Source organism: Xyrauchen texanus, chromosome 38 (genome assembly GCF_025860055.1).
Source record: "Xyrauchen texanus isolate HMW12.3.18 chromosome 38, RBS_HiC_50CHRs, whole genome shotgun sequence".
Taxonomy (NCBI): Eukaryota; Metazoa; Chordata; class Actinopteri; order Cypriniformes; family Catostomidae; genus Xyrauchen; species Xyrauchen texanus.
In genome coordinates, this window is record NC_068313.1 from 5184026 (window position 1) to 5199888 (window position 15863).

At 40.5% G+C, this 15863-nt stretch overlaps 1 protein-coding gene across 1 annotated transcript; it reads left to right on the top strand.

Annotated features, from left to right (window-relative positions):
* Positions 1 to 2681: 2681 nt before the first annotated feature.
* On the top strand, positions 2682 to 10117 carry LOC127631900 (retinol-binding protein 2-like). Its single transcript, XM_052110297.1, has 4 exons — positions 2682 to 2786; positions 6724 to 6902; positions 7393 to 7494; positions 9698 to 10117. The coding sequence occupies exons 1-4, from the start codon at positions 2714 to 2716 to the stop codon at positions 9749 to 9751; spliced, it is 408 nt and encodes a 135-aa protein (XP_051966257.1). The 5' UTR covers positions 2682 to 2713; the 3' UTR covers positions 9752 to 10117.
* Positions 10118 to 15863: the final 5746 nt, after the last annotated feature.

A 15863-nucleotide genomic window follows, 5' to 3' on the forward strand; every position in this document is an offset into this window, starting at 1 on the left:
CATAAGCAACAGCACACTACTCATGAGTATTTTTAAATGAGCTACTCTTTTACTCTTACTTGAGTAGTCCTTAGGACAGCTACTTTTACTCTTTTGGGAAGAAAGGGTACTTCTACTTGAGTAGGATTTTTCAGTACTCTTTCTACCTACGCTGAAAGCAGGCCAGGAGTTCGGGCAACCGGGCGAGGCTCTGAGAGACCGATTCCCCAAGGGCTAGAGCTGAGCTCAATAAAACGCCCATCATGCCTCTGCTGGGTCCAAAGTTAGCCATATCATTGTGTCACATATTTTGAGGAAGGACCCAAGATGTAGGATGGCAATGAAAGGGGTTTTATAAAATAAAACATATATATATATATATATATATATATATATATATATATATATATATATATAAACTCTCACTGCTGATCTACTAATGAGCAGAGCAAATCAGTGTTGCCATTACAATGCTGATTGCACTGCTGAGCAGCACCAGTGAGAAACACGAGGGAAAGCAAAAGCACATGGATGACCTGAGGGGGTGGCGGAAATTTTCACTATAACACAAGACCAAAATGGCAGTATCATGACAGTTGACACAACTGGAAAAAGCTTTCTTGATCCAATAAGCCCTGATCTGATTGGATGGTTTGATGCAGCTTCAAAAATTAAAAGCACACCAGACCTTTTAACCAGTTTGCCTGAAACCTGACAGGATTGCCTCAACTATTCTCACACATTTAGAGGAAAGGTGTTAGATCTTTCTATAATCCCCATTTCAATCAAATCAATCAAAAAACTATGAACCCATTTTCATTGTTGGCTTAGAAACTGCATTTTGGCTTTGTAGGGCAGTTTATGTATTTAAGTATGTCACAAAGTAAACCGGTTTAAATATTTATTTGATCCTCATATGATCAAATTAGAAATAAAACTGGTAATGCTCCATATCTTTATGTTGATGGGGAAAACATTGCTTTGTGGTTTCTAAGAACTGAATAACTTCCTACAGGTTTTTTTTTTTTTTTTTTTTTTTAATCTGTGTGTAACTGAGGAAGATTTGAGTGGAAAACAAACATGCCCTAAGCTCTATTTATTAAGCAATATACCCTTCTGTCCTGTTTTTGTTTTATACATTTTTTCTTTCACTTGGGAGGATTTCTAGGATTGCTGATAAAGTTAGCCTTTCTGTTAACTTTCCTCTTAAAAAAAATCTAGAAACATCCTGGTCATATTTCAACCCAAAAACTCTCTTTAGTCTAGTGAAATCTGAAAAGTGACTGCATTAATGGTGTAATGATTAGTAAAATCATATGATCAAAGACAGCGATATAACATGCCTCTCTGTGTGCTGAGCAGATAATGATTGTGATTTGTTTCATGGTGACAGAGATCAAATGATGTTGAAAGACATTCTTATCTATTTTATGTTATCATACTGTGCACTGTACTGTTACAACTGTTGCACAAGAACACTTGCTTCACACATGATGAATCATTTTCATACTTTGCTATTTTACAGTGTGCGTGCATAATTGACAAATAAGATACTACAGTGGGGTCCAAAAGTCTTAGTGATCATGCTTTTATTTAACATTTTTCAAACATAATTTTTATTACAAACCTTTTTATTTGCATTGCTTTTTGAAGAATTTTACAATTTCTCAGCATTTGTTATGTCCCCTTTTGCTTAAATGACACCATGCACTCGATCCAGCATGGTCTCTTTTGTGCTAAACGTGTGATGATCCATGTCATCCAACATTATTTGAGAATGTTCCAAAGAGCATCTTGTGTGCTTCAAGAAATGTGATCTTTTGGAGTTTCACAAATTTGCTAACATTTGATTAGTGAGGTAGAAATAGTGCAGAATAATAATACTTCATTTTAGATCTTCACTTTTCTTTTAGACTTTTCAAAAATCCTAAATAGTACCAGATTTACAAAGTGGCCACAGACTTTTGGACCATACTGTATGTATAAGGGAAAGTGTATATACAGGTGCGCAAAGCTAGTTGCATCATACCCAAAAAGACTTGAGGCTGTTATCGCTGCCAAATGTGCTTCAACTAAGTGCTAATTTAACAACTAAATTAAGGGTCTAAATACATGGATCAATGTGATATAAATTTTTTAAATTTTTTTATAAATTTGCAAAGTTATCAAAAATCTTCTGGTTTTTGCTTTGTCATTATGGGTATGGAATGTAGATTGATGTGAAAAAAAAACAAAAAAAAAAAACAATTTAAATAATTTTAGAATAATGTTGCAACATAACAAAATGTGAAAAAATATAAGTGGTCTGAGTACTTTTTTAATAGTCATTGTGAGTTCCAAATAAATTTTTAAATGTGAAAATAATGTACTCTATCAGTTAATATGACCAGAAAGAATATAGCATGTCAATGTCACTGCTTGAAATTTCATGTCAGCTACCCATGTGCATATACAGTATTTATCTGTAATGTCTGTCTCGCTCTCTCTGACCATATTCATTACTGACATAAATGCCATCCACTTTTTATACCCCACCCCTACTTTTAATGAAGATAAAGGGTCTTATCAGAAGAACTATGTCCCTACAGATCACACACACACACACATACACATACACATACACATACACATACACATACACACACTCAAAGCTATAAAAGGCTATGGGTCACCTCATCCCCTGTTGCACATCCTACCACTCTCACACACTTATACACAACATCCCAGCTTCACCATGCCGGCTGATTACAATGGGACATGGGAGATGGTCACCAATGACAACTTTGAGGATTACATGAAGGCTTTGGGTAAGTGATCTATTTTACTGCAGACTCTGCATTTCTAAATTATTCATGAATTGATGTTCATGGAGTGGTGGTGGCATAGTGGGCTAAAGCACATAACTGGTAATCAGAAGGTTGCTGATTCGATCCCCACAGCCACCACCACTGTGTCCTTGAGCAAGACACTTAACTCCCAATTGCTCCAGGGGGACTGTCCCTGTAATAAGTGCACTGTAAGTCACTTTGGATAAAAGTATCTGCCAAATGCATAAATGTAAATGTTTAGCTTATTGTACTGAGTAAGACCACTCACACACCAAAGCTTTAGACCTGGCACTTCAGTCTTCATAAAGGTTATGTTTTTCTTAGTGGACCAAGGTCACTGTAATCATACTTAAAAGTGCAGTTGTTGCAAAATCTCTGATAAAGAAGAGGGTGTAGCATAGAGTACTAGAATAAGGAGCATTGCATCATGTATGTGCTGGAGGTTGCGTAATACTCTTGCATGAGAGATATTGATTTTGAGGCATTTTAAAAAGAAGATTGACTCCTTGAGATCCACTCATTGCACTCAAAGACAATACAACGTTGTAATGACTGTATAATTTAAAGACTTAAAATAGCATTTAAAAATAGTATTTTAAAGTTTAGTTTATCCAAACATGAAAGTTCTATAGTCATTTACTCACCCTTACATTGTTCCAAATCTGGATGACTATCTTTCTTCTATGAAAAGAAAAAGGTGATGTTAGGGACTAACGGCTTCAGTAACCATTCACTTTCATTGTACAGAAAACAGATGCAATGAAAGTGAATGGTATCTGAGCCTGCCAGTCTTTTACATTCCACCAAAATCTCCTTTCATGTTACATTGAACAAACAAAGTAAAACAGGTTTGGAACAATTTTTGTGTGAACCTTTTAGTCACAATTGTTGTAATTTAGTTAGTTTGAACACTCAATCAGCATTCAAACAGGTGCTCTCACTGTGTTCGAATGGGGGAGTCCTCCTGGGCTGCGAACTGGAGAGCCCATGATACAAATAAGCATTGAATTAGCTCACACTGCATACGGACAGGAGAACCCTCATTGCGGTTCGAACGGGAGAGCCCTTGATGTGATTGCACTGGAGGAGTCTGCTATGCCTGACCACGGGGGCTGCGAGGATGAACATGGCTTCTACTGTTTTTTGAGGTGTTTGGAAAAATGTAGCCCTGGCAGGAAGTGTTTCAGGCATCGAGTTAGCAGATCGATGGTGAGGGGTAGCCTGGTATTGGTTCTGGTGAGTTGGGATTTATGGATACCCTTAATGAGAAGTGAGATCTGGGGGTGGCTTATAGTGGAGGAGTTTTGCTGAAAATGTATTTATATAAGAAATGGAAAGTACCCTTTAATGATTTCTAGAGTTTGATTAAGGTGTGGGACAAAGGAGGATCTAGAGAGGAACAAAAATCAGGAAGTGGCAGATTGTTAATTAGGTGGACATTTTTTTTTAAGCATTTCCAAGTTGTCCAGTATGCTTGGAGGGATCAGGGGGAAACAGCTTGAATAATGGAATCAAGGGAAGCATGGTGAATGAGTTTGGGATGGTGATTTATAGGAATTTTGTTTCTGAACAGGGAGGAACTTGGGCTGGTGTCAGGTTCACTTCTGGCACCAAGGCTCTGAAAATCTGCTAGAATTTGAGAGCGAAGGTGGTTGGAGACTAGCGGAGGTTCTGTATCTGCAACGTTTGAGGGAATAGCAAGAGGTATAGCTGTTTGAAGTTTAAATGTGGGAAGGTGAGCTGAAAGGTTGGGATTAGCTGAGAAAGAATTCGGAACTGGGTTCGCTTAGGCAGCCTCGTGCAAGCAGCGTTCAATGGGAGAGCATGCGATTCATGTGAGGATGGTTATGCTGCATTTAACAAGCTTGGTCCATATGGCATTGATGGTAGAATGCCAGAAAAGTGATAAATGCTGTGAAAAAAAAGAACTCGTGCGAAACGAACAGGCTGAATCCTCGAGTTTCTTGTAAAAGTATTGCGCTGCATTAAAAAAAGAACTCGCTTTGTGATGCGAATGGGTTGAGTTGTCAAGCACGGCATTCGATATGAGGGCGTATAGTAGGCTATATTAGAATGAAATCGGTTGACGTGGAAAAGCAGGCTTGTGGTGAACAGTTTAGGGAAGACCTAAAATGCCTGATTGTTGTCAATCACTAGGTGGGTAATGATTTGTTTGGTATAAGCGGCATAATATGGGTTACAGAGCTATGGAAGCTTAGACACATGGCCTGAAGGATTGCGGTGCTTGGACAGCGCATTTGCACTGTTTTCAGTGTAGTGGGAGGTTTAGTCGCATGGCCCGAAAGTCGCCACAGTTGTGGCACCTGAACAGCACATTTGTGCTGCTTCGGGATGTATTGACTCAATAGTTAACATGGTAAACATAGTGTCTGTGAACACCTAAACGTAGATGTTTGCTAGATTAAATTATGGGGAACATACAGTATGGGAAGCAATGTCAGGATGCATGCTTGCATGTGCATACATACAATGTCTTTTAAAGATGCGGTTTATCATGAAATTAGAAGGCACCTGAAAATAAGTACCAGGATAAATACCATAGTCTAATGTTTATTGTTTGGAGCTTTGTAGATGGTTTCCAACCCTGTATTATTGGCACAGGGTGATTCGTCACGTTTTGAGAAGGACGTATGAATCATTTGGAGTTTATGCTTGAGGATTGGATTTATATATACAGTATATAGAGACTATATGGGAGATGTTTGCAGTAGTGAGGTGAATAAAATAATTTATTTATACTGATGAGCTGTAATAAATTCTACAGAAAACGTAAATATTGTGGGTATGAATCTAAGTGCAAAGCCGAATCATCCGATTTCAACCCGTACTTTAACATTGGTTGGAGCATAAGCTTATGACAGATTGTTGAACGCTTTTCAAATCATGCAGCGTCTAGATTCTAAGGCTGAGCTTGTTAAGAGTTTCTAATCCAATGATTCGGACAAAAGTAGAGAAGACTTGTCTGTAAAATTACAAATTATGGATTGATTTTACCGGAATTAAGCATTTGTCCTGGGCAGGAGAGTTCATGTTGTAGTCTAGAGATGAGTAGCAATTTGTAGAAGCACTTGCTTCATAGTAATTGAGGCTGTGTGGTGAGGAGGCGAGACATGTTTGCAGAATGATTCATGAACGAGTTGTGATGCGGCGCGCGATCTGCCTCTTGTGCTAAAATGTCTGCGTTGATTTGAAAAAGATATTGTAATTAGAGTAGCGGCGTTTGGATGGAAGTTTGCATTATTGCCCCAGTATTCTGAATGGAATAAATCATGCTCCGAAGGGCACTTAGCAGAGAGAAGGATTGTGATAGTTATGTTGGAAGATGACTTCAAATGGAATCACTGAATGGAGCACGCCCTAAATTAGCTGCACGGTGAGGTAATGGGGCTGACAGGAATCACCTGTGCGGGAGAACCAAATTAAAATACTGGAGAGCATTGGAATGATTAGTCTCTCGTGACGGAACATTCCAGGTGGAATGTTTAGATAAGAGAACATATGAACAGCCATAGGGAGCTGTTTCACATGTATACAGTGCCAAAGTAGTCTGGGCTTTGTAGCGAAGTAGCATCCTACAATCCAAGTCTTTCACACTTTGTGGGCAGAGGGCGGAGCCAAATGCCGGAAGGCTCGATGCCATGTAGAAATAAGCAGCTATCTATATATCCTTACTCTGGCAGTTTGATTGGTCGGATTAAATTAACTTGATCCTCCCAAACATTGTTAAAGAAACGCCATTAAATATGGCCCTTTTTTTCCAGGATCTTCACTGATTTTTTTCCCTCTGTTGTCATAAGCGTTTACAAAAATGTTACACTAATGAATGGGAATACTTCTACTATGTTTTCAATGATGAAGCTTTAATGTTCAACCTCTATATAACCCTCCCTTACAGATATTGACTTTGCCACTCGTAAGATTGCAGTGCACCTCAAACAGACTAAGGTCATTGTGCAGAATGGAGACAAATTTGAGACCAAAACGCTCAGCACCTTTAGAAACTATGAGGTCAACTTCACTATGGGGCAGGAGTTTGAGGAGCTCACCAAAGGTCTGGACAACAGAGTGGTTAAGGTAAATCTCTAAATACAACTAGGGTGACTGTTAGGCTCAATATACCCACATTTACTATGGTATACTGCCCAGAAAAGGCAAAACAAAGTAACTAGACATTTTCTCAAAACTGAGTTGTGAGTGAAATCAGATTAAGACATTTTTATAATCCACATTTGGATGCATGATTAAAAAAGCTTTCAGTGTTTGTGTAGTTACCTTGTTTTGGATTTATAGGTCAGTATAGCGATAGATCATTTGATAACACCAAAGTACTTTGATACACAATAATGTACAGAATGATTCATATATTTCTATAAGGTACTCCAAGGCACTTTAAAGAATACCATCATACATGTCTCAAAAACATGAGTTTACCACGGTACTACGTTTGTCAAAAAAAAATACAAAATGTTTGTTAGTGTGCTGAATTATCATGGTCACAGGACTGATCTCTTACATTAACTAAAAATAAATAAAAATGTTTTTTTGTTGCAATGTATGTTTTCAGACCTTGGTGACATGGGATGGTGATAAAATGGTGTGTGTGCAGTCTGGAGAGAAAGAGAACCGAGGCTGGAAGCAATGGATTGAAGGAGATCTGCTACACCTGGTAATGAACTGCAATCAACACATTTACTTTTAAGTGGTGTGTGGCGTAGTGGCTAAAGCACAGGGCTGTTAATCAGAAGGTCGTTGGTTCGAACCCCACAGCCACCACCATTGTGTCCTTGAGCAAGGCACTTAACTCCAGGTTGCTCCGGGGGGATTGTCCCTGTAATAAGTGCACTGTAAGTCGCTTTGGATAAAAGCGTCTGCCAAATGCATAAATGTACTTTTAAAGTCCCCATAAAGTTCCTTGAAGAGCGCAGATTTCTTAGGTTTGTTCATGTATTTCATACTGACACAGGAATTTGGCATGAGACTTGTTGAATGGCTCAACAAGTCCCCCCATCAAAGTCTACATTTAATTTCTTATTTGGGGTCCCTTATGTCTTATGGGGGGGGGTCCTAGATACCCCCAGCCCCCCTCAATTCGAGCACTGTGTTACACTCTAGCACAGGTAAACATCGCGAAACAGAAGATGCTGCACTCACTTCTTGGCTTCACGCAAAACGACATTTCCTTGAACTGTTTTCCAGCAGTGGTGCTCTGCAGAATCCGCAGCAAAAGAAAACATATTTTCCAGAGTTGTAAATGTCTGTTTGCAGTCTAAATTGAATGTAGGTGAGATAAAAAAAAAGAGCATATTTCTCAAAATAATGGCAAGGAAACATTCCACAGCTTTCATGCATTCCCATTCACACACAAATTACTCTTATGAAACAGTTCTTTAAAGAAATAGTTTGAAAAGACTTAAATTATATAGATTTAAATATAAATTTATAAAAAAAAAATTAAAACATCACATTTCTCAGAGATGGACTTCCCATCAACTCGCATAACAAGTACTTCTACTTCCAGGACTGCATGAAAACTTTCACCTGGAGACAGTATGCATCTCATACACATCGTGATATATTTCAAATAAGCATTAAAATCCATCTACAAGGGTATCATAAATTGTGCTTCTTTAGCGTGTTTCAGACCACACTACAAAAATAAAATTTTTACAGGCTGGTTCAGCTAATGCTCATGCATGTTCTTCAGTTGACTGACAGGTGATGTCTGTATCTAAAAGGTGATTGGTTCTTTAACCTATAAGGCCAGAATTCCTTTTCTACATCGATTGGCCATTCCAATTTCTCCCATTAATTTTAATACCATTGGTTTGTCTCTGCAAAGATGTCTCTGGATTCACTTTGAAGGGAATTGGGCATAGGGATCATAACTTCTAAGACAATTACTCTCCACTGTGAGAGCTACAGAGGGTTGAAAGTTGATAACGATCATAGGAAAATCACTTTTTAAGTGATTCTTATTGTAAATTCTGTATGGAATAATCCTACAGAATGTACTGCTCTCCCTTCAAAATGCTCTGCAAGGCTGTATCTGTAGCTGTACTGCCAGATGGGGGAGGATACGTTCTAGAAAGCCTTTGATTGGAAAAAAGTTATCAGCATGTTATCAGTTATGATGCTATGAATTGTCCTGGGTGTTTTCAGCTGGAAGAAAGAGACTGCAAAATGTATGTGTGTGTGTATCTGCTGAAAGCAAATTTTGTCAGCGTTTTGAAGTACACTATCATATAGATGACCATAATGCTAATAGCATAGACGAAAAGCTACAAAACTTACATTCTCATTTCATGAGGTCTTTAAAAACAACAAAGGTACACACAGTGCACTCACATTTTATCTGTCCACATATTCCCTGCGAATCAAACCCATGGCATCACTAATGCCATGCTCTACCAGTTGAGATACTCAACAGAACGAGGGTTGGAAACCACCCAAGAGCCCTGACGCAACTGAACACTACAAAAAAAGTTATCTTGTGGTACCATGGTAGAGTGATGCTATCATGGTAATACATATTCATAAACAATACTATTTGTGTGATACTCCAAGGTACATTAGAGAATACCATGACATTATCAAGTCCAAAAAGTAAGTTACTAATGTGGTCCCCAAGGGCATTATAATACCATTTAACTTTTTTACACTTTTTGTGTAAGGATGTAATAATGCAAGTACAGTAAGTATTTGTTCTACATAGATTGAGTACTAATGTTTTCTTTTTTTATTGTTATGGTAAAGTGGTAAAAGTTTGTAAGCTATTAAATGTATTAAATATTAAAACTAATAGTTTTAGTGTGTATGTGTGTGTGTACAGTTATCACACTAATCACTGTCTCTTATCTGTCTTTTATTAGGAGATTCATTGTCAGGACAAAGTCTGCCATCAAGTTTTCAAGAAGAAAATGTAATGCTCCCTAAATAAGCACATGTTCATTCCTTGGTTTGACATTGTGCTGTTTATATTTAGTAAAGCAATTTTAATAAACAGCTTCAACCAAACAAATTCATTTTGACTTGTGCACCATTTGGGAGGATTTTAAAGCAGAATTACAATGCTCAATAGATGGATTGTTTTATATGCACAGCACTCAATAACCCTCAGCACAAATATTTTTTAAGAATTATAATTTAATTAGGTGAGAAATCAAACCTCACTATACAAATTTCTATCATGTGTCATGAAGTGTGTTTGTGTGTTTAACCTTTCTTGCACTATATGCCTGTAAAAGTGACACTTCAAATTATCTTTGACCATAGAAAGAACCATTTTCACATTATTCTGAATATAAACAAACTTAATTTTCACAAAGTAAAAAAAAAAAAAAAAAAGAAATAAATTAAAATTTTTAAAGAAATGTTGCTGTATCTAATAAGGATGATGTATAATATCATGATTTATAATACCAACTTAACCCAGTGTCTTAAAACGCAAAGCTCAGAGCAAAAATCTGAAAAAGCAGTGAGATGTGAGAAATAACCAAGGGATGCAAACCCATAAGATGTTAAAAAAGGTGAGTATCCCCCCAGGTCTGGTCGGATTCTGTATTAAAATAACGTACCAAATGAATTCACCTTATCTCTGCAATTTGAAGCAGGTTTAAAAGGTCCATGATCGTAAACTGTGTGTGTGTGTGTGTGTGTGTGTGTGTGTGTGTGTGTGTGTGTGTGTGTGTGTGTGTGTGTGTGTGTGTGTGTGTGTGTGTGTGTGTGTGTGTGTCTGCAAATATAAACATTAAACGATAAAAACTTTACAAGTATTGCATATACAGCATTAAACTCTACACTAGGCCTAAACATCATGCCTGGCAAATATAGGAAGCTTAGGATGTCTCCTAACTTAGTCAATAAATAAATTACCTTCCTTCTACAATATAGTTTTTATTTGTTTATTTTTGGTACATAGGCTCTCTTAATTTATAATTGTATTTAACAAGTGGATATTTCAATCTTTAGAAGTTGTTTATTCTCCTTAAAAGGTGCAATATATAACAATTGTTTATGGCAATGTGTACACAACTTGTAACACAACTTAATAAATTTTGGGGGGGATCAAAACCGACCCTGAATTGGTGTTCTTCTTATTGGACAGGTAAGCTTACAAAACTGAAAAGCATGTGAAATATAGTTCCATAAGGATTGATCTGTGTAATTTTAGTTAACTTGATCTTACTTGCACAGTAACTGTCATAAACAATGTTAATCTGTAATTATTCAGCCAGGTAAACTACATTAACACATGAAATGAATACTAGACAATGTTCAATATAATGCAAAAAGCTCTATTCATTAGTGTATCGTAACTTGGTTATGCAGAATATATATTCATTCTATTATTATAAAACAATAGCGCATTCATATATCAAAATAACAGTTGTGATGGAATCACATCAATACTGAATTGTTTCAACATATTTATAATGTACCTGTGGCAGGTGGAATACAAATAACAGGGGTTAAACTCAGACAATTAGCAGACTACGCCACGATGGGATTTACACCCAAAGAATTAGTTAGTTTATTCTAACAAGGCACTCAAGTTCGTTGATTGATTAGCCAGAGACAGTGGTCCAGTACAAAAATAGAATTTTATTTCTTTTCATTTTAAAATCAAAAGCGCACACACACACACAATACTTGTGCACAAATAAGTGTTTGGTCTTCACTGCAAACCTATAAGCTAATTTATCACAGTAAACAAAATATACTATACACAAGATCAACAACAAAACACACACAATCACCAAAAGGGAAAGGGATAGTGCGGAATCTTACCAGTGGGAGGCTAGTGGCTCCAGCAATGAGCATCTGTGGAAAACACCCCAATCACACATGCTGAGTTCACACACACACATAAAGGAAATGACCACACTCGGTGAACACACAGCCACTGCACACACCAAGGTACCCACCACCGCCAGAGGCACTGCTCCCACAGACTGTTCTTCGCACCTGAATAGAGGAGAGGCAGATGAAAAGTTAACCACACATTTTCATGCACACAAATTACAGTAGCCCGGTGGCTAATAAACCAAGATTGAACTAGGGCTAACAATATGAACGAGACAAACAAAACACCATAAATCAAAATGAACAATCAAACATAAACAGAACAAAATAAACCATACACAATAATAAACAGAATGACAAAAATGCCACACTGAGGATCAGCAACTTCCAAGGTCTCCTGTCAATGTGAACAAATCAACAAACAAAAAGAATCAAAACAGAACAAATCACAACAAATAGGTCCATCACTTTGGATATCGACAGCAGGAGAAATACAAGAGTTCAAAGAAATAAACACCGCAAACAACTTAACCAATGCAAGTTGCCGTTTAACTTGAACTAACCGCGGGACCAGTGATATTGGTCCCGTGGAAAAGAGCAGCCGGATACGACGAAGAAACCGTGGGCTGGCGTAACGTAAAAAAAAAAAAAATACAAAAGCAAAGCAGCAGATGTTCGGCGTAGATGTAGCCAACCAGCGGCCGCCGACTAAATAGCACTCCCTGAAATACACAGGATGTCTACTTACACACATATCCCACCGTAATCATTCACTTATCACTCAGTGTAGCCGCATACATTACCTATGATTAGCAGCGTTAAGTCACGAGCCCAAAGCTCTGATTGCCAATAGCAGGGTGCACACTCAGCTGGTGAAAGGGCTGCTACAGCACCGGGGATTCTACAACAAAACATTCCCTATAAGCCCAAATTATAAAGTCAAACAAGTGGAAGGAGGAACGGAGCTAGTCATACCTGCGGCGCTACGATGAAACAGATAACCAAGGCAGACGTAAGGTCACTAGGCTGGTAAACAAGGCAACAGTCGCTTGCCGGTGACGTCACTTGTCAAACGAAAAGTCCTGGTTTATAAAGGGGCTTGGCTATCGCGGTTGGCTCGCAGTTGACTGCCCAGAGCCACTCACAGCACAGCAAATTAAGTAATACTTGGGGAGGCATGAGCCAGACAGCTGACCACCTATTTTATAAACAGCACTGTCATCATCCACCAAATTTAGCTAACAGCTATTGATAAAGCTGGCTAGCTAGCTAACGAGGCTATCATATAAATACAGTCAATGTATCATGCAAAGAAAAGTGATTACTTTAAACTACCTGACCTGCATAGTCAGACCTGTCCACACATTGTTTTAGCCCTGTTCCAGCACTGGAGAGTCAAATGTAATATACGGTCTCAAAGTTTGTAGTAAAACAATCATAACTGTGTAATTTTAATTATGCTACCTCATCTGTCACCATGATGCCGGTGAATCACTTTGTCTCATTGTACGTTACATCATTGTTTTGGCCAATGCTCACGTCCCTATGAAGTGTGTGCAAGAGCACGAGCATGAGCAACAGACAGATGGCTGCAGTTAACTTAATGGCCACAGCTGTCATTAACCCTCTGGCGTCGGCAAACGCGTCGGCACGTTTTGCTGTTTTTTTTTTCACATAGCAGTAACATAGACTTAAAATACTCCGTCATTTATGGTCATATAAATACAATCAATACATGATTATAAACTATAGAGGGTCTTCTTTTTTTGTGTACACTCATATTAACATCAAAACCTTGTGTTTTCTTTTAATAAATAAAATAAAAAGGGTGAGCTTTCAGCAGTCTCTGTGTTCACGATCATATTTCAGAAACACGTCACTAAAATTAACTTAAACTCCGCGAATTCTTCTCACACAAACATGAAACATATGTCTAAAGAAAGCTTAAAATGTCTACTTTTAAATAAAACAATTCAAATTTAAAACAAATATTCTCCTGCAATGTAATCTGTATGAAACAAAGCGATGTACGGTTTTCCTGGCTCAGCTTCATTATCTCTAATGTGATCACACCCACCAGCAGAGCGCCAACGCCCCCGACTGTGAGATTTGATGTAAACACAACACAACTCAACTTTTCTGCATGTTTGTAACGATACACAGGCGATCAAACTCTTGGCTATTAAGGAAGAGTTAACATTTTTCTCAGACGAAGAGGTGGACATTTGTATTTTGAAGAGAGATTTGTTCCAGCAGAGGATACAATTTCAAACGAGTAAGTAAGTTAGTTCCCTATCAAGAGGTCTCTCCTATGGGAAAACTCCGTTTCTCGAGAAATATTGAAGTCTTTATGTAAAACGCATTGCAGCTGCACAGCAGACAGTAATGAGCAAGGCAGCTCGGTCATTGGCTGTGCTGCGGCAACTGCTCGAACCAATGACGGGGCGACTCTGAACGCGCGACCAATGGGCGCGCGTCTCGCGTTCGCGCGCTCAGAGCCCGCCGAAATTAGCATAGCCAGGCTATATAATGGGCACCCCGTCATGCGAGTTCCTTTAGATTTAATCTCCTTCAGCGAAGACCTTCTCTTCGCTGGATCCTCCGGATTGTTGGAGTCTTTTGCCGTCGAAAAGCCTACAGCAGGACTGCTAAGAGGACGCCGGCGCCTTCAGCCGCCTTCGAAGCCTTCTGCTACGCCATCCGGCGCGCATCGCATATCCTTTACTGCAAGCGCTCGCCCCCGCGACGCCTTTTAAAGTAAAAGAGCAATTTTTCAAGGCGTTGTTTCAAATGCCTTCAGCCTGCGCCTCGTGCAGAGGCCCTCTTCCTGACGGAGATCGGCACGTCATTTGTACTCGCTGCCTGGGACCGGACCACGCAGAAGCTGCACTCATTCAGGGCGGATGCCCCGAATGCGACTCCCTGGGCCTCGCCGAGCTGCACGCTCGCTTTGCCGCTTTCACCGCAAACGAGCCTGCTTCCACCGTGCTGCCACCTCTGTTCGAGCCGCGCAAGAAAAAGCGCTGCTCACAGAGGCTGCCGGAGCACGTAGACTTCGGTGACGTCATGCCGGCCCAGTCCCCGTGTACGTCACCGCTACCAGAGATCTCCTCGCCACCAGTCCATTTCACGAGAGCGGACCTGCACCCCTCCAACAGAGCGGTGGGTCTCGTCTTGTTTGGCACGCCAGGGGACGACGATGAAAAGGATGACAGCCTTTCTATTAATGCTGCATCCGACGACTGGCACCAGCATGGACTCTGAGATCGTCCGTATCCTGTCCAAGGCCGTGGAAGACCTCGGGCTTGACTGGTCTTCTCCAGAAGAACCCGCCCGCAGCCGGCTGGACGAGTGGTTCCTGCAGGGGCGCCGGCAGGCCCCCCGACAGAGACCCTCTCCTTTCTTCCCCGAACTCCACGACGAACTCACGAAGTCGTGGAAAGCCCCGCACTCTGCTAGCCTAAAGCCTTCTTTTTCTTCCTCGCTCTCCTCAGTGGATGGCGTGAGAGAAAGAGGCTACGAGGCAACTCCGCCCCTCGAGGAGGCCGTGGCCAACCATCTGTGCCCACCCTCCACCGCTGGATGGAAGGCCAAAGCTTCTCATCCCTCGAAGCCCTGCAGATCCACGTCAGCTCTCGTCGGTCGCGCATACACCGCCGCCGGCCAAGCTGCATCAGCGCTTCACTCAATGGCGGTTTTACAAGTCTATCAGGCCAAACTTCTCCGCACCATGGATGAGTCTGGACCTGAACCTGAGGCTTTCAAGGACCTGCGCAGCGCCACGGACGTAGCCCTGCGAGACACAAAGGCCACCGCCCAATCCATCGGCCGGGCCATGGCTAAATTGACTGTCCTTGAGCGCCATCTGTGGTTGACGCTAACGGAGATGAAGGACGCGGATAAGGCGCCATTCCTTGACGCGCCTATCACTCCGAGCGGCCTGTTCGGACCGGCGGTGAAACAATTCTCTGAGCGCTTCACTGAGGCCCGGAAGTATTCGCAGGCTATGCATCACTTCCTGCCCAAGCGCTCCAGCTCGTCTCAGAAACCGCCTCAGCAGCAGCAGCGAGCCAGGGCGGCGCCTCCCGTCTCCCAGCCAAGGAGCAGACCTGAAAAGGACGCTCGACGCCGCTCGCGTTCCGCTGGCCGAAGAAAGCCGCATGAGAAACGAGGTCCTCGGCCCAAGATCACACTGAACCCGGAGCCTCGTAAGTCTTCCTAGCAATAGGAAGA